At 46.9% G+C, this 22258-nt stretch overlaps 2 protein-coding genes across 36 annotated transcripts in view; one reads left to right on the top strand and one right to left on the bottom strand.

Moving 5' to 3' along the window:
• UBC (ubiquitin C) overlaps nt 1-8586 on the top strand; it is a 187168-nt gene extending 178582 nt beyond the window's left edge. For 8 of the 35 annotated variants that reach the window (XM_050748028.1, XM_050748031.1, XM_050748029.1 and 5 more), the window contains exons 2-4: nt 5787-5850; nt 6686-7041; nt 7270-8586. In XM_050748028.1, the coding sequence (XP_050603985.1) occupies nt 6689-7041; nt 7270-8518 (1602 nt within the window). In that variant the 5' untranslated portion in view covers nt 5787-5850; nt 6686-6688 and the 3' untranslated portion in view covers nt 8519-8586. The other 27 variants (XM_050748039.1, XM_050748056.1, XM_050748050.1 and 24 more) reach the window with 27 other exon arrangements.
• The window catches only part of TMEM132B (transmembrane protein 132B), a 1306862-nt gene that overhangs the window by 739507 nt on the left and 545097 nt on the right, over nt 1-22258 (bottom strand). The gene's annotated exons all lie outside the window — the stretch shown is intronic.

The following is a 22258-nucleotide window of genomic DNA, read 5'->3' as shown; positions in this document are numbered from 1 at the left end:
CTGCTGCATTCTGTGGTACAGTTCTTTGCAATTATAATGAATTCCTCACCTGTCAGCCCCTTTCTTTCGTTTGACTTGACTTCATGTTTTAAATGGTAAAAGCGTCTAATCTTAGATCTAGAGCTTTCATTTTTGAGATGAGGAAACTGAAACTTGTGAACTGACTCACCAGTTAGGTGGTGACGCATTGGTGACAGCTTGTTTCTAATGAGCTTCAGGAAAGGTTATTTCTCCCTGAAAGTCAACAAAGTTTTAAGGGAAAAAACGTTGAAGATCATTTCTGAAGTCATCAGGACTAAAACAAAACTTACATCTTCTGTAACTGCCCAAAGGTTTCTCCTTGCCCTCTGCCTAGACACAGCCCATTTATTAAGACAGGGAAATTGTGATCCGCCCACCTCAGCCTCCCAAAATGCTGGGATTACAGGCGTGAGCCACCTTGCTCTGGCATAATAGAGAACGTTTAATTCACACACAGCTGGCAGTGTGGGAGACGGGAGTTTTACTATTACTCAAATTAGTCTCCCTGAAAACTCAGGGATTGGAGTTTTGAATAATAATTTGGTGGGTAGGGAGGTCGGGAAATTGGGAGTACTGATCGGTTGGATTGGAGATGAAATCACAGAGTCAAAGCTGTCCCTTTGCCCTGAGTCAGTTCCTAGGTGGGGGCCACAAGGCCAGATGAGCCAGTTTATCAATCCGGGCGGTGTCAGTTGGCCCAATGAGTGCAGAGTATGCAAAATATCTTAAGCACTGGTCTTAGGTTTTTACAATAGTTATGTTTTATCTTCAGGAGCAATTTGGGCATGGACAGAATCTTGCAGTCTCCAGCTGCGTGACTCCTAAACTATAATTTCTAATCTTGTGACCAATTTGTTAGTACTGTAAAGCAGTCTCGTGCCCAGGCAGGAAGGGGGCTTGTTTTGGAAAAAGGCTGTTATCACCTTTGTTTCAAAATTAAATTATAAACTAAGTTCCTCCAAAGTCAGTTCAGCCTACACCTAGGGATGAACAAAGACAGTGGAGGTTAGGCACAACATGGCGTCAATGAGGTCAGATCTCTTTCATTGTAATAATTTTCTGTTATGACTTTGGTAAAGGCAGTTTCACTTCTGTTTTGTTTCTTGTTTATTTATTTATTTATTTATTTTTCTTGAGACAGGGTCTGTTTCTGTTGCCCAGGCTGGAGTGCTGTAGTGCAGTCACAGCTCACTGCAGCCTCAAACTCCTAGGCTCAAGCGATGCTCCCACATCATCCTCCCGAGCAGCTGGAACTACAGGCATGCACCACCGCCTGGCTAATTTTTGTTTGTTTTGGTAGAGACAGGGTTTCACCATGTAGCTCAGGCTGGTCTTTAACTCCTGGGCTGAAATAACCCTCTCACGCTGGCCTCCCAAAATGCTGGGATTACACGTGTAAGCCACCATGCCTATTTTTTTCAATTATTTTTATTTTTATTTCTTACTATGACCCCCACTTATATGACATTACTTTGTACCTTATAATTAAATATTTCAGCCAGGCACATTGGCTCACGTCTGTATTCCCAGCCCTGTGGGAGGCCAGGGCAGGAGGATCACTTGAGCCCAGGAGTTCAAGACCAGCCTGGGCAACATGGTGAAACCCCCATCTCTTATTTTATTTTTTGGAGACGGAGTCTCACTCTGTCACCCAGGCTGGAGTGCAGTGGCACACGATCTCCACTCACTGCAACCTCTGCCTCTAGGGCTCAAGTGATTCTCCTGCCTCAGCCTCTAGAGTAGCTGGGACTACAGGCGTGAGCTACCGCGCCTGATAATGTTTGTATTTTTAGTAGAGATGGAGTTTCAGCACGTTGGCCAGGTTGGTCTCCAACTCCTGACCTCAGGTATCCACCTACCTCAGACTCCCAAAGTGCAAAACCCTGCTCTCTACAAAAAAAAAAAAAACAAAAATTAGGCGTGGTGCCGCATACCTGTAGCCCTCCCTACCCAGGAGGCTGAGGTGGGAGGATCACCTGAGCCTGAATGTCCAGGCTGCAGAGTGAGCCGTGATCATACCACTGCATGACAGAGCGAGATACTGTTTCAAAAAACAAAGAAACAAAGCCAAATATTTCTGCTAGTGCATGACAAGGAAAAAAAATACCTCAAGGAGTTGTTATTGTTAAAGGCTAGTGTTAGGAACTGGAGCTTCCTAGAAATACTCTTTGAAAAAAGTGCTTTTTCAACTATTAAATTTTATTTTACACTTAAAGCTTATTATATGAGGTCACATGAGTAGTCAAATTCATAGAGACACAAAGTAGAATGGTGGATGCCAGGGGCTGGTGGGAGGAGAAATGGGGAGTTAGTTTTTCATGGGGACAGATTCGTTTTGCAAGATGAAAAGAGTTCCAGAAACGGATGGTGGTGACGGCTGATGCACAACACTGAATGTACTTCATGCTACAAAAAATGTACACTTAAGAATGGTAAATTTTATGTGTATTTTACAATTTTAAGACAAAACCAAACAACGACAAAAACAAAGCCCAAATAGGTTAAATAACTTCCTAATGTTCCTAAACTAGGCAAATTTAGAGACTAGCTCTTAAGTCCGGTTTTGACTGCTGAGATGAATGGGTTATTTTTAAGCTGGAGCAGTTTGTGTTCCACCACACAAGTTATACAACACAAGTAGAAACAGGAAGAACATATTCCCTAAGGTTTTTTTTTCTTCCTGTTTGCCAGGCCTTAACCTGCAGGCGACCTTGACAACCTTTTCTGGTTATATAAGCGATGACAAAGCAAGGCAAACCCTTCCCACCACCTCTCTGACTCCACCCTTTTTCTTGGGGGAAACAAGTTTGTTGACCCTCACTCATGCTCTCAGAGAGTTTCATGGGGCTGGATTAAATCACATACAAGGTGGTGACTTTCAGAAGGTGGAACTGAATCCTTAGGGGGAGGGGAGAAAGGAAGGCGGAAGAGCAGGCACTGATCCACCCCCGCACCGCCCAGCTGCAGCCCAGCAGCCGGGCCCTTTGTGAGCTCAGCCCATCACATGCTCCCTTCCGCCTGCCAATCCCGCCCTGTTGCTGGGCCTCTGTCCCTTCTCCATTGGTGCCAGCTCTGAAGCAATCTTTTCTGGGGCGCCTGCAAAGGACGGATCTGTGGGTGGAACTAACTGAAAACGGATTCAGTGACTCATCCCGATTCTCGCACATTCTAGCACATCGCATTCTAGGTCAGCAGGGTTTAGGTTTTAAGAGCGTGACTTGATACCTGACTCCTGAGTCCAAGTGGGACATTTAGACTTTGAGAACCCTTTCGGAAAATAGAAAAGCCGTCGTTGCAACAACAAAAATCCTTTGTAGGACACGGTTTCTCAATTTCAGCACTATTAACATTTTAGGTGGGATTATTGTGGGAGACTGTTCCTCACAGAATGTTCAGCGGCATCCCTGTTGTCTACCAAGAGTGCTAGTATTAGTAGTAGCACCCCCTAACCTCCCTGAGTTGTGACAACCAAGAATATCTCCAGATATTGCCAAATGTCCCCCTGAAGGGCAAATCACTCTGTGTTGAGAACAATTGTTCTAGAGAAGCATCAGACACCTGTGTTTTGGGAGGCCATTTTCTTTTCCTTTCTCTGTCACCTCAGTGACCTTGGAGAAAGGTTTATTTCTGTTTGCTTCAATAACCATTTAAGTCGGGGAATGCTGGGGTGTTTTCAATAATTTTTTTCTGCTAGAGACAACACTGGTTTCTCTTTGTAGCTCACCTTTGGCCCATTACCCACCCTACCCTTATCCCCTCTTCTTCCTTTTTCCTCCTCCTGACCTCCTCTCCCTCCCATCCCTCTGCAGTCAGGGCTGTTTTTTCTCTGTACCTTTTGGACTCTGAATAAAGCTATGTCACAAAGCTGGTGACTCAGCCTTTAAACAACATGAATCACAAGGCTTGCAGCAGAGCAACAGCCAAAAGCAACCAGGGCGTGGTTGAAAGCCAGGCCTCGTCACCTCACAAAGAATCTCAGCTTTTTATTCCTTTCAAAACTCCTTCCCGAAATCTAGGGGAAAAACAAAAAACAAAAACTTTGCAGAAATGTGTATTGGAACTCACTGGGGTTTCCTGCCAATCCTGGAAGATGACACTTATTATTCCTTTTAATTTCCCACTAACACATGAATTCATTCTCTTAAAATTGTTAAAAATTAGAGATGTCAAGGTCTGTTTTGAACATTGCACAGATCTTGGATTTTCATAAATACACACAAACATGGGTTACCATAGAGAATATGTAGCAGGTTCATTTTGCTTTGATGCATATTTTAAGTGTGCCGTTTAAATAATGTAATGTTCATAACTTAAAACAAGAATGTAGTCTTTTCCTAATGGCAAAATATTTTTCAGTTGCTAGCCTCTTTTTCTCTCTTTTTGAAGCTTTCAAGGGTAGAAATCAAAATAGTCTCCCTACCTCCAATACATTTGTAGAAACAGGGACTATTTCTAGAAGACTCCAGAAGGAACAGTGACTGGGAAATTGAAGGCATGAGGGAGACTTTTCACTGTACACTTTAAAAAGACACATTTAAAAAATCTCACCATGTTCGTATTTGTTAAAACATTTTAAAAATATACTGAAGAAATGACACATAAGGATCACAAAATAGGTTGTGGTAAAAATTTAAAAACCTGGCTGGTGATTCTTTTCTCCCCACTTCTTTTATCAAAATAGAATTGCCCTGTAGAATTACATTTCATATTTGACACCCTACCCTGCCCTGAAATAGGGCTGGGATTCTATTCCTGTCTTTTAAAACCTTCGGTTTAAATGGGTCCGATTATTGAATGGATCCTGATTACAATAATCGTACCCATTGAAACCAGAGAAATTTCTAGGCCTCCCTGTTGAAACCAAGTAGGACCTTTCCATACCCGGCCCTCAGAATGTACACGAAGGTGAAAGAACAGTCTAGAAGGATGTCGTTCCCTCAGCCTTGGGTTCCAGCTAAAAAAAAAAACTGTGTGGGGTTTCCGCCTCACTTTTCCAAATTTAACCTGGACACCAGCTCCTCTGCAGTGTCTCCCCTCGAAAGTTCTCGAGCGTTCCCCAGCTTTAGGGCCGCGCCCGGCCTGAGATCTGCTGAGTCATTGTCCTTGTCCCGCGGCCCGCAGCGGGGGAGGGGCGCGGCACCGGGGAGCCCCCGCGACCGGGCTGGGAAGCTCAGGAAGACTGAGGGGGGCTGAGCAAAGAAAGCCCCGTCATTATCTCAAATGTGACCCAAAAATAAAGACCCGTCCGTCTCGCGGGGTGGGCCAGGGCGGGTCGCGAGGGAGGGGAGGGAGACCCCGACTCTGCGGGAGGCGCTCCGTCCGCGCCCCACGTCCGCCGAACGCGGGGTTCGCGACCCGAGGGGACCGCGGGGGCTGAGGGGAGGGGCCGCGGCTGAGGAACGCGGGCTGCCCACCCGATCCTGGCGCCGCAGAGTCCGCACCGGGTTTTGGCGCCTCCCGCGGACGCCCCCTCCTCTCGGCGAGCGCCTCCACGTCATGGCCGCAGGGCGCAGCGAGCGCCCTGATTCTTCCGCTTGGGCGCTCAGGACGGCGGCCCGCTGCCCACCAGACTCAGTCCCAGAACCCCAGTCTCAGCAGGAGGACATTTTGGGACGGGACTTGGGTGACTGTAGGGCACTGGTTTTCTTTCCAGAGACCGGACCGGGCGAGCAAAAGTAGTCCCTTCTCGGCGATTCTGCGGAGGAATTTCCTTGGGGCGGTGAACGCCGATGACTATATAAGGACGCGCCGGGTGTGGCGCAGCTAGTTCCGTCGCAGCCGGGAGTGGGATCGCAGTTCTTGTTTGTGTGTCGGTGTCATCGCCACTTGGTGAGCAGAGGGCTGCTGGGCCGGCCATGGCTTTCGTGGCCGCTGGGCCGCTCGGTGGGATGGAGGGGGGCCGACGCCGCGGGATGAGAGGACGCCGAGGGCTGTAGTCTGGGTCCGCGAGCAAGGTGCCCCTGAGCAGCGGGTGGGAGGGGAGCGCAGCAAAATGGCGGCTGTTCCCGGTTCTTGAACGGAAGACGCTTGTGAGGCGGGCTGTGAGGTGGTTGAAACAAGGTGGGGGGCATGGTTTGCGGCAAGAACCCAAGGCCTTGAGGTTTTCGCTAATGCGGGAACGCTCTTATTCTGGTGAGGTGGGCTGGGGCACCATTTGGGGACCTTGATGTGAAGTCTGTCACTGACCGGAGAATTCGCTTTGTCGTCCGTTGCGGGGGCGGCAGTTAATGGCGGTGCCACTTGGCAGTGCACCCGTAGCTTGAGGAGCGCGCGCCCTCGCAGTGTCGTGACGTCATCCGTTCTGTTGGCTCATAATGTGGGGTGGGGCCACCTGCCGGTAGGTGTGCAGTAGGCTTTTCTTCGTCGCAGGACGCAGGGTTGGGGCCTAGGGTAGGCCCTCCTGAGTCGACAGGGGCCTGACCTCTGGTGAGGGGAGGGATAAGTGAGGCGTCAGTTTCTTTGGTCAGTTCTATGTTCCTATTTTCTTAAGTAGCTGAAGTCTGAGTTTTAAACTATGCGTTCGGGGTTGGCGAGTGTATTTTGTGAAGTTTCTTAGTTATCTTTTAAATTGTAATCATTTGGGTGAATATAACATATAGTTTAAGTATTAGGAAGATTAGTACATTGTCTGCTAAATGCTGGTGGTTTTTGGCTCTTTTGTTAGACAATGCAGATCTTCGTGAAGACCCTGACTGGCAAGACCATCACCCTTGAGGTTGAGCCCAGTGACACCATTGAGAATGTCAAGGCAAAGATCCAAGATAAGGAAGGCATTCCTCCCGACCAGCAGAGGCTGATCTTTGCCGGAAAGCAGCTGGAAGATGGGCGCACCCTGTCTGACTACAACATCCAGAAAGAGTCCACCCTGCACCTCGTGCTCCGCCTCAGAGGTGGGATGCAGATCTTCGTGAAGACCCTGACTGGCAAGACCATCACCCTCGAGGTCGAGCCCAGTGACACCATCGAGAACGTCAAAGCAAAGATCCAAGACAAGGAAGGCATCCCTCCTGACCAGCAGAGGTTGATCTTTGCCGGAAAGCAGCTGGAAGATGGGCGCACCCTGTCTGACTACAACATCCAGAAAGAGTCTACCCTGCACCTGGTGCTCCGCCTCAGAGGTGGGATGCAGATCTTCGTGAAGACCCTGACTGGCAAGACCATCACCCTCGAGGTGGAGCCCAGTGACACCATTGAGAATGTCAAGGCAAAGATCCAGGACAAGGAAGGCATCCCTCCTGACCAGCAGAGGTTGATCTTTGCCGGGAAACAGCTGGAAGATGGACGCACCCTGTCTGACTACAACATCCAGAAAGAGTCCACCCTGCACCTGGTGCTCCGCCTCAGAGGTGGGATGCAGATCTTCGTGAAGACCCTCACTGGCAAGACCATCACCCTCGAGGTGGAGCCCAGTGACACCATCGAGAATGTCAAGGCAAAGATCCAGGACAAGGAAGGCATTCCTCCTGACCAGCAGAGGTTGATCTTTGCCGGAAAGCAGCTGGAAGATGGGCGCACCCTGTCTGACTACAACATCCAGAAAGAGTCCACCCTGCACCTGGTGCTCCGTCTCAGAGGTGGGATGCAGATCTTCGTGAAGACCCTGACTGGCAAGACCATCACCCTTGAGGTCGAGCCCAGTGACACTATTGAAAATGTCAAGGCAAAGATCCAGGACAAGGAAGGCATCCCTCCTGACCAGCAGAGGTTGATCTTTGCTGGGAAACAGCTGGAAGATGGACGCACCCTGTCTGACTACAACATCCAGAAAGAGTCCACCCTGCACCTGGTGCTCCGCCTCAGAGGTGGGATGCAGATCTTCGTGAAGACCCTCACTGGCAAGACCATCACCCTTGAGGTGGAGCCCAGCGACACCATCGAGAATGTCAAGGCAAAGATCCAGGACAAGGAAGGCATCCCTCCTGACCAGCAGAGGTTGATCTTTGCTGGGAAACAGCTGGAAGATGGGCGCACCCTGTCTGACTACAACATCCAGAAAGAGTCCACCCTGCACCTGGTGCTCCGCCTCAGAGGTGGGATGCAGATCTTCGTGAAGACCCTCACTGGCAAGACCATCACTCTTGAGGTGGAGCCCAGCGACACCATTGAGAATGTCAAGGCAAAGATCCAGGACAAGGAAGGCATCCCTCCTGACCAGCAGAGGTTGATCTTTGCTGGGAAACAGCTGGAAGATGGGCGCACCCTGTCTGACTACAACATCCAGAAAGAGTCTACCCTGCACCTGGTGCTCCGCCTCAGAGGTGGGATGCAGATCTTCGTGAAGACCCTCACTGGCAAGACCATCACCCTTGAGGTGGAGCCCAGCGACACCATTGAGAATGTCAAGGCAAAGATCCAGGACAAGGAAGGCATCCCTCCTGACCAGCAGAGGTTGATCTTTGCTGGGAAACAGCTGGAAGATGGACGCACCCTGTCTGACTACAACATCCAGAAAGAGTCCACTCTGCACTTGGTCCTGCGCTTGAGGGGGGGTGTCTAAGTTTCCCCTTTTAAGGTTTCAACAAATTTCATTGCACTTTTCTTTCAATAAAGTTGTTGCATTCCCAACTGGTGTGGTTTTTTAAAAGTTAAGGTTATTTTGCATTAGACTGGGTGAAGGGGATCAAGGTTTTCAGTTTACAAATGTTGCTGTGGTAACAGTGAAATGTCAGTGAAGGGGTTGACCTTAATATAGTACGAACTGTAGAAGGTGGGTGCAAATAAAAGCCGGCTTCAAGACCAGATTGGCCAATGTGGTGAAACCCTATGTCTACTGCAAATACAAAAAGGCAGGTGTGGTGAGTGTCTTGTGATTTCAGCTACATGGGAGGGTGAAGGAGAATCCTTTGAACCAATTAAGCGGAGGTTGCTGTGATCTGAGTGCCACTGTACTCCCGCTGGGGGAACAGCAAGACAAAAAAGTTGTTGGGAGATGGAAGTATTTTACATACGTAGATTTAACTCTAAGTTAACTTTAAAAATACTGGTTTGTGGGTGATGTGTGAGGTAAGAGAATGGGAGAATTACCGGAACACCAGGAAGAAGGAAGGAATTTTAAAAGGTGGGAGTGGTGGGAGGGTAACTATGAAAGGATGCTTCAAGTACATAGGTCTGTATAAATGCACATTGAGCTGCGTAGACAGTCATGGGATCAAATTTTAAGAGGATGTGGTAGGTAAAGGATTAAAAGGCATAGCCACCAAGGTGTAGAAAAGGAATTGGTTAGAGAATGAGCTATTCCTTGAAACAATTCTTGCTGATAAAATGTCAGATTTTATGTGACTACAGATGGAGGATTGGCACATAACCAGTGGGGGAAACAATTGACCTTTGGATTTGTCCCAAGTGTATGGTAGCATTTGCCCAATCGAATGGTCCTGGTAAGGTGTTGACTAGAACCAAAGGTGGAAGTTGCAGGGAAACTGGTTTAATACAAGGGGTGGACACCAGGCAGTCATCCAGAGGCCCTTTAAAGGTCTTGGAAGGTTTTTCCCCCAAGGGGAATCACTCCTTCCCTTTTCCCCTAAAGTTGTAGGGAATTCATGAACAACCTCTGCTGTGGAAGAATCTCAAGTTGGCAGCAATTGTAAAGCAGCTAAGGGTGGCTTAAACCAGTTTTAGTTTTAGGGTTAGGGTTACTGGACTAAAATTTGAGAAATCTGTAAATCTTAAGGAAATCCTTTGTGAGTTTTCATTATGAGTGCATCTAATGTATAATAATTTCCATGACCCTCCCATGCAAGTGAGTACGTGAATCAGGAAAGATTACAAGAACCCAACAAACTCAACCACTACTAGGCAGGCGATCACTTCCAGTTAGTATGCAAATTTCTGTGTAATTTTAGTGCCCATTAAAATCTGTGTGACCTTAGTATAAGGAAAAAATACCTTGAATAGTGTCTTAAAGATGTACACTTGGTGTCAGGCATTGCAACGTTGATAAATCAGTGTCAAGTGCTTTTTGAAAACTTCAAAGCTGCATCAAGTCAAGTGCAAGAAAGGCCGTGGCTGCTAAAGCTGTTGAAGATGTGGGATGTGGGAACTGGGTCATATTGGTGTTACAGCATTGTGCAGAGCCGGCAGGATCTTGGCATGAGCAAACAGTCTGTTTTAAGCTGTGTGAGTGTTGTAGAGGTGAGGATGCTCACTTGAAAACTCACTGAAGAACACTTGGCCCCTTTAACTAAAGTGCTTCTATCAAGTTCAATGAGAAATTCCGAATTACAAGCATAGGTACTAGAAAAGTTTTGAAAAGCAGTATAGAGCAACATAAGCACATTCATAAAATTAGTGATGTAGAAAGTGAAATTTCCATGTATTGTCACTCCCAGAGGAAAAAAAAAATATTTATTTACCCTTTTTAAAAATAGGGGATTTCAGGCCGGGTGCGGTGGCTCACGCCTGTAAGCCACTTTGGGAGGTCAAGGCAGGCGGATCACCTGAGGTCAGGAGTTCGAGACCATCCTGGCCAACAAGGCAAGACCCCCCCCATCTCTACTAAATATACAAAATATACAAAAAATAGCTGAGTGTGTTGCCAGGTGCCTGTAATCCCAGCTACTCGGGAGGCTGAGGCAGGAGAATCGCTTGAACCCACGGTATGGAGGTTGCAGTGAGCCGAGATTGTGTCACTGCATTCCAGCCTGGGCGACAGAGCCAGACTCAGTCTCAAAAAAAAAAAAAAAAAAAAAAAAGGGGATTTCACTTGTTTCCTAGGTTGGTCTCCAACTCCCACCTCAAGTGATTCTCCTGCCTCTGCCTCCCAAAGTGCTGAGATTATAGGTGTGAGGCACCACACCAGGTCTTTAATTTAATTACTGTTTGTAATTAAATACATACACATTTTGTGTGTTAGTGTGCAGGTTTATAAAGTCAAAGGTGATAATAACCCATTTAAATTCCCTACTCAATTTTACTTTCCAGGGATACTTTTCTTTTTTTGAGACAGTCTTGCTCTGTCGTCCAGGCTGGAGTGCAGTGGCGTGATCTCGGCTCACTGCAAGCTCTGCCTCCCGGGTTCACACCATTCTCCTGCCTCAGCCTCCCGAGTAGCTGGGACTACAGGCGCCCGCCACCAGGCCCGGCTAATTTTTTCTGTTTTTAGTAGAGATGGGGTTTCACCGTGTTAGCCAGGATGGTCTCGAGCTCCTGACCTTGTTATCCATCCGCCTCGGCCTCCCAAAGTGCTGGGATTACAGGCATGAGCCACTATGCCCAGCCAGCACTTATTTTTGTAATTATTCATGATTACTGTATTACTGTCCTGTGATATTTCTCAATTTTTAAATTTTCAAAAAAATTAATCCTTAATGTGCATATTTTTGAATCGTTAATATGACTGTTTGAGGTGATGTCTTCATGTGTTTCAACCACTTAAAAACTTTTAAACAGTATATAACAAAAAATCTTCCAGGCTGCTCACTGCTCACACCCATAATCCTGTAATCCTAGCACTTTGGGAGACCGAGGTGGGCAGATCACCTGAGGTCAGGAGTTCGAGACCAGCCTGGCCAATATATATGTATTGGCAAAACCTCATCTCTAATAAACATACAAAAATTAGCTAGGCGTGGTGACGCACACCTGTAGTCCCAGCTACTCAGGAGGCTGAGGTGGGAGAATCACTTGAACCTGGGAGGTGGAGGTTGCAGTGAGCCAAGATCGTGCCACCACACTCCAGCCTGAGTGACAGAGTGAGACACGGTCTCCAAAAACAAACAAACCAACAAAAAAAGTCTTCCATCCTTGTCTCCCATCCACCCCTCCCCCCCAGCATGTACTTTCAGACTTTATGCATATATAGCGAGTACTGTATATACATAAATAATAAAAAATTTTATATATAATATATGTAATTCCCCTTTACACGAAAGGTAGCACACTGGCCTGTACAGTCTGTTCTGCACTGTGCTATTTCACTTTATATTTTTATAGTTTGACAGAGTTCTAACATTTCTTTCTTTTTTTTTTTTTTTAACAGAGTCTTGTTCCTGATTGTTAAATTTTAAAGCATCCCTAAGTTTGGTTTCACACTTGAATGAATACCATATAAGGATTCACTTACATCGATGTGGTTGCATGAATCTTAAGAACAAAATAACATTGTTTGTATTTATTTAAATTAGTGTTCCTTTTATAGTTTGCCTGAAGGCACAACAAAACCCTCACCAAGATATTACAATTGTGACTCCCATACAGGTATACTGTTTAGCCATTGGCAAGCGCCTTTTAAAGGAGTCAGCCAGCTTAGTGTGCAGTGTTTATTTCTGCCGGAAGAGGGAGCTTCAGGGACAGACTTTGGTTTAGTCATGAAGCCTGCAGCACTCCCAAGCGGTTGTGGTTGACCAAGCAATTTATGCTTTTACCTTTCTACTTCCAGAGGCTTGTTCACTTATCAGTAAGCATTAATTTACTATCCCCTCAGATGCCTTTTACTTTCTTCTTTTCTGCCTAGAATAAGCTGCTCTTCCAATTTTGCAGCTATATGTTTCCACCCCAGCTGGAATTTCTCCGTAACATCCATTGTAGCTATTCTTCAATCTAGAGCCTCTATTTCCTGTTATAGCTGGTCAGGTCTAACTCCTCAAAATACTCTGCACCCTGCTTCCCTTATCTGCTGGCCACTTTTTTTCCCCCACATACACACTGCCATTTACCACCCTTCACTCAGTTGTTCCCTGCCACCTCGACAAATTTAAGTCAATAAAATAGAGTAAGTGTTCCTGATTGTTAAATTGTAAAGCATCCCAAAGTGTGGTTTCACACTCGAATGAACACTATGTAAGGATTCCCTTAAATAGATGCGGTTGCATGAGTCTTAAGAAAAAATAACATTATTTGTATTTATTTAAAGTACTGTCAAAATATAATGTCAAGATCTAATTCAAAGATTCCACAAAGCCTTCCTTGACTGCCCCAACTGAAGAATATCCATTTTCCCTGAAATCCCATCAACTTTTCTATTTTGTACAGAGGCTCATGAGACTCTGTCTAAAAAAAAAAAAAAATAGAAACAATCAAATGGCTTGCTTCTGTTCTTTGATTTGTTAGTAAGCAAAAATGACGCATGGTGACAGGAGTTATGTGAGGCTGTCAGGTTGACTGGGAGGGGTTTGTGATCCTACTTGCAGATGGTCAGGAGAAGCTTTCAGGAAAGACACTATTTATATGAGACCTGGAAGATGGGCCTTAGCTTTGCAGAAGGTACAGAGTCAGGAAATAGCACGGGGGCCGGGGGCTGGAAGACTTGGGCATATTTGAAGAACAGAAAGGAGACCAGCGTAACTGAGGTGGGAAAAGCAAGTGAAGAGATGGGGCTGGAGGGCTTTCAACAAATACCAAATGCTTGGTCTGGAGTGGGGCCCAGGCATCAGCATTTAAAAAAACTCTCCTAGTGAAACGAATGGCCCTGGGAACCACTGGCTTCAAATGTTGCCATCAGTAAATGGATGAAATACCTTTGAAATACTTTTTTTTTTTTTTTTTTTTTTTTAAAGAGTCTCGGCCGGGCGCGGTGGCTCAAGCCTGTAATCCCAGCACTTTGGGAGGCCGAGACGGGCGGATCACGAGGTCAGGAGATCGAGACCATCCTGGCTGACACGGTGAAACCCCGTCTCTACTAAAAAATACAGAAAACTAGCCGGGCGAGGTGGCGGGCGCCTGTAGTCCCAGCTACTCGAGAGGCTGAGGCAGGAGAATGGCGTGAACCCGGGAGGCGGAGCTTGCAGAGAGCTGAGATCCGGCCACTGCACTCCAGCCTGGGCGGCAGAGCGAGACTCCGTCTCAAAAAAAAAAAAAAAAATAAAAATAAATAAAAATAAAAAAAAATAAAGAGTCTCACTCTGTTGCCCAGGCTGGAGTACAGTGGCACGATCTTGGCCCACTTCAACCTCTGCCTCCCAGGTTCACACGATTCTCTTGCTTCAGCCTCCCCAGTAGCTGGGATTACAGGTGCCTATCACCACTCTTAGCTAATTTTTTTTGTGTGTGTATTTTTAGTAGAGACAGGGTTACACCATGTTGGCCAGGCTGGTCTTGAACTCCCGACCTCAGGTGATCCACCCACCTCGGCCTCCCAAAGTGCTGCGATTACAGGTGTGAGCCACTGTGACCAGCTGAGTAAATGGGTTAAATATCTTTTAACTGAATTAATACAAGGTAATTGTATTGAGGAAGAGTGAGCTTCAGATACATTAATAAAATAAAAAATACAAAAATTAACTGGGAGTGGTGGTGCACACCTGTAGTCCCAGCTACTCAGGAGGCTGAGGTGGGAGGATTGTTTGAGCCTGGGAGGTGGAGGCTGTAGTGAACCATGCTCGCGCCACTACACTCCAGCCTGGGTGACACAGCAAGCCCCTGTCTCAAAAAAGAAAAAAGTTTCATCACTACTAGTTACTATTTGAGATCTTTTTTTTTTTTTTCTGAGATGGAGTTGTGCTCTTGTTGCCCAGGCTGGAGTGCAATGGTGCAATCTTGGCTTACCGCAACCTTTGCCTCCCAGGTTCAAGCGATTCGCCTGCCTCAGCCTCCGAGTAGTTGGGATAACAGGCATGCACCAACACGCCTGGCTAATTTTTTTTGGATTTTTAGTAGAGACAGGGTTTCTTCATGATGGTCAGGCTGGTCTCAAACTCCCGACCTCAGGTGATCCGTCCGCCTCGGCCTCCCAAAGTGCTGGGATTACATGTGTGAACCACCACACCCGGCTTGAGATCTTATTTTTAACAAATGTAGGTATCCATTTATGTATTTCTTTATTCATATTTTAGGGATAGTGTCTTGCTCTGTCACTCAGGCTAGACTGCAGTGGTGCAACCATAGCTCGCTGCAGCCTTGAACTCCTGGGCTCAAGCCATTCTCCCATCTCAGCCTCCCAAGCAGGGAGGACTACAGGTGTGCACCACCATGCCTAGCTAATTTTTTGATTTTTTTTTTTGTAGAGACAGAGTGTCACTATATTGCCCAGTCTGGTCTTGAACTCCTGGCCTCAAGCAATCCTCGTGCCTCAGCCTCCCAAAGTACTGGAATTATAGGCATGAGCCACTGTGCCCAGCCCCTAGTTATTTATTTAATAAAAACTTGATTGAGCCTCTACTGTATTAGGATACTTCTAGTGGAAGAAAATTCAACCCAATTGGCCTAAACAATAAGGAAATATATTGATATTATCTTCAGAGTAAGACATTCAGAGCTGGGGCTCTGGCCTCCTCTCTGTGTGGTCTTTTTTTCTCAGGTTGTTAGCAAGATGGCTAAGCAGTTCCCGACATCACATGTAGACAATGCCCAGAGGAAGGGAATGTGACATCTCTTTCCTGTGATTCCTGTTAGGAGCAAGAAAATCTTTCCCAGAAGTCCTCTTAGCGGACTTGCCAGCATTAGCCAGAATTGGGTTACATGTTCATTGGGTTTTGTTTTATTTTTGCTTTTATTTTTTTGAGACAAGATCTGGCTCTATTGCCCAGGCTGGAGTGCAGTGGTACTATCTTGGCTCACTGCAACTTCTGCCTCCTGAGCTCAAGCGATTCTCTCACTTCAGCCTCTCAAGTAGCTGAAACTATAAGCGTTCACCATCATGTCTGACTAATTTTTTGTATTTTTTGTAGAGTTGGGATTTCCCCATGTTGGCCAGGCTGGTCTTAAACTCCTGAGCTCAAGTGATCCTCCTGCCTCAGCCTCCTAAGTAATTAGGAAAATAGGTGTGTGCCACCACACTTGGCTAATTTTTGTATTTTTTGTAGAGATGGGGGTTTCACTATGTTGCCCAGGCTGGTCTCGAACTCCTGGTCTCAAGTGATCTGTCCAACTCAGTCCCCCAAAGTGCTGGGATTACAGGTGTGTGGGCCACTGTACTCGAACCATGATCATTCTTTTTAAAATTTTTAATTTTTTTTTTTTTTTTGAGATGAGATCTGGCCCTATTGCCCAGGCTGGAGTGCAGTGGTACTATCTTGGCTCACTGCAACTTCTGCCTCCTGGGCTCAAGCGATTCTCCCACCTCAGCCTCCCAAGTAGCTGGAACTATAAGCGTTCACCATCATGTCTAATTTTTTGTATTTTTTGTAGAGTTGGGATTTCCCCATGTTGGCCAGGCTGGTCTTGAACTCCTGAGCTCAAGTGATCCTCCCACCTCAGCCTCCTAAGTAATTAGGAAAATAGGTGTGTGCCACCACACTTGGCTAATTTTTGTATTTTTTGTAGAGATGGGCGTTTCACCATGTTGCCCAGGCTGGTCTCGAACTTCTGGTCTCAAGTGATCTGTCCAACTCGGTCCCCGAAAGTGCTGGGATTACAGGTGTGGGCCACTGTACTTGGCCCATGATCATTCTTTTTAAATTATTTATTTATTTATTTATTTATTTATTATTTTTTTAACATCCGGTGCAGTGGCTCATGTCTGTAATCCCAGCACTTTGGGAGGCCGAGGTGGGCGGATCACCTGAGGTCAGGAGTTGGAGATCTGAGCCTGGCCAACGGTGAAATCCTGTCTCTACTAAAAATACAAAAAATTGGCCAGGCGTGGTGGTATGCACCTGTAATCCCAGCTACTTGGGAGGTTGAGGCAGGAGAATCGCTTGAATTCAGGAGGCGGAGGTTACAGTGAGCCGAGATTATGCCACTGCACTCCAGCCTGGGCGACAGAATGAGACTCCACCTCAAAAAAAAAAAAAAATTGGCCAGGCGCGGTGGCTCAAGCCTGTAATCCCAGCACTTTGGGAGGCCGAGACGGGTGGATCACGAGGTCAGGAGATCGAGACCATCCTGGCTAACCCGGTGAAACCCCGTCTCTACTAAAACATACAAAAAAAAAAAAACTAGCTGGGCGAGGTGGGGGGCACCTGTAGTCCCAGCTATTCGGGAGGCTGAGGCAGGAGAATGGCGTAAACTCGGGAGGCAGAGCTTGCGGTGAGCTGAGATCCGGCCACGGCACTCCAGCCTGGGCCACAGAGCGAGACTCCTCTCAAAAAAAAAAAAGAATGAAAGAAAATATAAAATCTGACGGGTTGGGGGAGAAAGGTGAGGGACTCGGCAGGAAGCCAGAGCTGGAGAGGTCTGTTCAGGCCAACTTGACCTCCTCCTTGACCCCTTTGGCTTCTGGCTTCTCCTCCTTGGTTTTCTCCTCTTCTGTGACTTCTTTCTTCTCCTCTGGGTCTTTCTCTTTTTCATCCTCTGTTTTGACTCTCTTGGCTTTTTTGAAGTTGGAAGAGTTCTTGCGGCCCCCCTCTCCCTCCTCTTCAGAATTGGAGAACTCTTCCTCACAGGCAGTTCGTTTGTCAGAGGAGCAGATCGAGATACACTTTTTTTTTTTTTTTTTTACAAATGGTGTCTCCCTCTGTTGCCGAGGCTGGAGTGCAGTGGCCTGATCACAGCTCACTGCAGCCTAAACCTCCCCAGCTCAAGCCATCCTCTTGCCTCAGCCTCCCAAGTAGCTGGGATTACAGGAGTGCACCTCCAGGCTTGGCTCTTATTCTTTTTATTGTTTTTGAAACTATAAAACCTATTTTTAAAAAATGTTTTGGTTGTTTTTATTGCTGCTTTTCCTTTTAGGCTTAGAACACAAGTTTTGATGGGAAACAGGTTAGGACACCTTCGTCTCTTCCATAGCGATGGTCATAGAGAAACAGGACATATTTATAAACTCTCAAGTGATCTTAAAATGTGCAAAAGCTGCCGACCTCCCGGGAGTGAAGGGCAAAGCTCGTCAGCATCAACTGTGGCTGGGGAGTGACCGTAGGCAAGAGGGAGGGGCAAGTGTGACTCGGTGCTGTGTGGGCCAGTGTTTAGGGGCCAGTGCGTCCCTGCAAGCGCATGGGACAGTGGTCTGTTCTGCACTGTGCGTGAGTCCTCGAGGAAGTCCACTTACCAGTTTCCCCTCACTGGTATTTTTGGGAGTTTCTGAAGAATGCTTGTACTCTCTACAAATCTGTGATTGTCGTCATTTGTCACTCAGCCAGCTGGCTGCCTTGGGAGATTCTGCCCATGACCTCTTGACACCTTAGACTTGGCTTCTCTGGGCTGCCTCAGGGATCCGGCTCTTTCCTTAGGACAGCTAGACATGGGGATAGTGAAAGGAAATTGCAACGCGGAGAAATCACAATTGTGTGCCGCAGATATAAATGCTCCAAGGTCCTGCTCCTTCCCTGGGGGATCTGATAGGTCATTCCTGTCCTTGGCCCAGAGCTGACATCCTTCCTTAGCTATATCCCCCAAACCTTCAGCCAAACCTCACCCCCTTCTGTGGAGCCCAGTGTAAGGAGAAAAAGAAATTTGCCTCCTACCCAGATGACATCATCATAACCATATATGCATAACAGCATATATATATATATATGCTGAATTTATATATATATATATAAAAAAACAGAGTTTCGTTCTTGTTGCCCAGGCTGGAGTGCAGTAGCGAGATCTCAGCTCACTGCAACCTCTGCCTCCCAGGTTCAAGCGATTCTCATGCTTCAACCTCCCGAGTAGCTGGGATTACAGGTGTGTGCCACCACACCCAGCCAATTTTTGTATTTTTAGTACAGACGAGGTTTCACCATGTTAGCCAGACTGGTATTATTGTCATTATTTTTTGAGACAGGGTCTCACTCTGTTGCCCAGGCCAGAGTGCAATGGTGAGATCATGGCTCCCTGCAGCCTCGACTTCCCCAGGCTCAAGTGATCCCCCCACCTCAGCCTCCCAAGTCGCTGGGACTAATAGACGTGCACCACCATGCCCAGCCAATTTTTGTGTTTTTTTGTAGAGACAGGGTTTCACCATGTTGCCCAGGCTGGTCCCAAAGTCCTGGGCTCAAGTGATCCACCTGCCTCAGCCCCACAAAGTGCTGGGATTACAGGTGTCAGCCACTGCGCCCGGCCCTAACTTTTTTTTCTTTTTTTTTTTTTCTTTAGAGATAGAGTCTCGCTCTGTCGCCCAGGCTGGAGTGCAGTGGCACTATCTCAGCTCACTGCAAACTCCACCTCCCGGGTTTACGCCATTCTCCTGCCTCAGCCTCCCAACACAGCAAAACTCCTTGTCTACTAAAAATACAAAAAATTAGCCGGGTGTGGTGGTGGGTGCCTGTAGTCCCAGCTATTGTATTTTTTGTAGAGATGGGGGTTTCACCACGTTGCCCAGGCTGGTCTCGAACTTCTGGTCTCAAGTGATCTGTCCAACTCAGTCCCCCAAAGTGCTGGGATGACAGGTGTGGGCCACTATACTTGGCCCATGATCATTCTTTTAAAATTTTTAATAATTTTTTTTTTTTTTAACACCGGGTGCAGTGGCTCACGCCTGTAATCCCAGTGCTTTGGGAGGTCGAGGTGGGAAGATCACTTGAGGCCAGGAGTTTAAGACCATACCTGGCAACATAACAAGACCCCTGTCTCTACAAAAGACGACAACTTAGTTGGGTTAATTTAAAAATAGATTCTTTAGTTTCAACACCAATAAAAAGAATGAGAGCCAGGCCTAGAGGTGCAGGCCTATAGTCCCAGCTACTTGGGAGGCTGAGGCAGCGGGGTTGCCTGGGAGGTCAAAGCTGCAGTGAGCTATAATTGCATCACTGCACTCCAGTCTGGGAGACAGAGTAAGGTTCTGTCTCCAAAAAAAAAAAAAAAAAAAAAAAAAAAAAAAAAAAAGAAAGAAAGGAAAAAAGGAAGAAGTTGATGTCTGGATATAAGGGACTCTGATGTCAGGGTGTGAGTCTGTTGTCCTTTCTCTCATAGTTGCAAGATTATTGCCACAACTCCAGACATCACATCTGTATTCAAAGGAAGAGGCAGGGAGGATTGGGGTCAGCCACATGGGTTTCTTTTACGAAGAAAAGCATTCTCTGACTTCCTTCAGGTCTCATTGGTCAGAACTGGTTCCAGTAGCCTTTAATAGCTGCAGAGTAGGCTGCGAAGTAGGGAGTAGGGTTTTTATGTTTGGTTTAGACCAAGGTTTCTCTAACTCAGCACTATTGACAGACGTATTGGCCTGGATAATTCTTTGCTCGGAGCTGTCCTGTGCATTGTAGGATGTTAACAGCATCCCTGGCCTCTACCCTGTGGACCCCAGTCATCCTTAGCTGTGATAACTTAGAAAGTCTCCAGACATTTTCTAAGTTCCCTGGGAGGCAAAATTTTCCCTCCTTGTAAACCACTGGTTTAGACCAATTATAATCTATTAGTTGAAGCTGAATGTGTCGTTGCCCTGAAAAAAAATCAGAATGCCATAAAGGTCATGGATTTGAGGGTAGGCAGTCAAAAGCAGCTGTCTTCTGGATAAACTCAATGTACACATCCTTTTTGTTTGTTTGTTTTTGAGATGGAGTCTCACTCTGTTGCCTGCGCGATCTCGACTCACTGTAAGCTCTGCCTCCCAGGTTCATGCCATTCTCCTGCCTCAGCCTCCTGAGTAGCTGGGACTACAGGCACTCGCCACCATGCCCAGCTAATTTTTTGTATTTTTAGTAGAGACAGGGTTTCACTGTGTTAGCCAAGATGGTCTCGATCTCCTGATCCTCCCGCCTCAGCCTCCCAAAGTGCTGGGATTACAAGCGTGAGCCACCGCGCCCAGCCTTTTTTTTTCTTTTCTTTTTGACATGGAGTCTCGCTCTGTCACCCAGGCCGGAGTGCAGTAGTGCGATCTCAGCTCACTGCAACCTCCACCTCCTGGGTTCAAGCAATTCTCCTGCCTCAGCCTCCCAAATAGCTGGGATTACAGGCACCTGCCATCATGCCTGGCTAATTTTTGTATTTTTGTAGAGACGGGGTTTTGCCACGTTGGCCAGACTGGTCTTAAACTCCTGACCTCAGGTGATCCACCCGCCTTGGCCTCCCAAGTGCTGGCGTGAGCCACCTCACCTAGCCAATGTACACATCTGTAGGCCAGTGATTCATAAAGTAAAGTGTGCATGACGCCACTGCGGGACTTGTTAAAGATACAAATGCAGCCAGATGCTGTGGTTTACACCTGTAATCCCAGCATTTTGGGAGGCTGAGCTGGGAGGATCAATTGAGGCCAGGAGTTTGAGACCAGTCCAGGCAACATAACAAGACGCTGTCTGTACAAAAAATTAAAATGAAAATGTCTCAGCCCTTCCGCCAGGGTCTGACTTAGCAAGGCCTGGGTAGGGTCAAGAATCTGCATTTTTAATCAGACCCCATGGGATTCTGGATGTGGCTAAAGAAACATGGCCGCACACAGGGCCGCACACAGCCTTCGTGCTCTGGGTTCCTCCCACTTTTCATTGGTGTCACTTCCAAAAACCTCTTCCTCACTAGGTGCTCTTCAAAAATTGGGCCAAATTGTCCACATTGCAGGATAATTCAGGTTCTTGTGCCCTGGTATTCACTGGAATCTCCTCAGGTAGTACCCAGGTGCCCAGCAGGGGCCAGCAAAGCAGAGGTGCTAAGCAACCACGTGCAGCCCAAACATTCAGAAAAACTGTTACAGGCCGGGCGTGGAGGCTCATGCCTGTAAACCCAGCACTCTGGGAGGCCGAGGCAGATCACCTGAGGTCGGGAGTTTGAGACCAGCCTGACCAACATAGAGAAACCCTGTCTCTACTAAAAATACAAAATTAGCAGGGCCTGATGGCGCATGCCTGTAATCCCAGCTACTCAGGAGGCTGAGGCAGGAGAATCGCTTGAACTCATGAGGCAGAGGTTGCAGTGAGAAAGAAAAGCTGTTACACATTGCTATATATCAAATGAACCAGTTTTTTCAATACCCCCTCAAATTTTTTATTATAAAAATATTTCAAGCATACCAAAAAGTTGAAAGAAAAATAGGGGCCGGGCACGGTGGCTCAAGCCAGTAATCCCAGCACTTTGGGAGGCCGAGACAGGCGGATCACGAGGTCAGGAGATCGAGACCATCCTGGCTAACATGGTGAAACCCCATCTCTACTAAAAAATACAGAAAACTAACCCAGTGAGGTGGCGGGCGTCTGTAGTCCCAGCTACTCGGGAGGCTGAGGCAGGAGAATGGCATAAACCCGGGAGGCGGAGCTTGCAGTGAGCTGAGATCCGGCCACTGCACTAGAGCCTGGGCTACAGAGCGAGACTCCGCCAAAAAAAAAAAAAAAAAAAAAAAAAAAAAAAAGTAGACTAGCATAATGAATCTTCCTCTTAGATTCAATAGTTAACATTTTGTTGTATTGGCTCTATCCATCTACCATCTATTCATCCATCCATCCATCCATCCATCCATCCATCCATCCATCATCTAGCTATCCTCTATCTAATCTATTCATCCATCCATGTGTCT

Source organism: Macaca thibetana, chromosome 11 (genome assembly GCF_024542745.1).
Source record: "Macaca thibetana thibetana isolate TM-01 chromosome 11, ASM2454274v1, whole genome shotgun sequence".
NCBI classification, from domain to species: domain Eukaryota; kingdom Metazoa; phylum Chordata; class Mammalia; order Primates; family Cercopithecidae; genus Macaca; species Macaca thibetana.
Note: the sequence above shows the minus strand (reverse complement) of the source record. Positions and strands in the feature narration are given on the sequence as shown.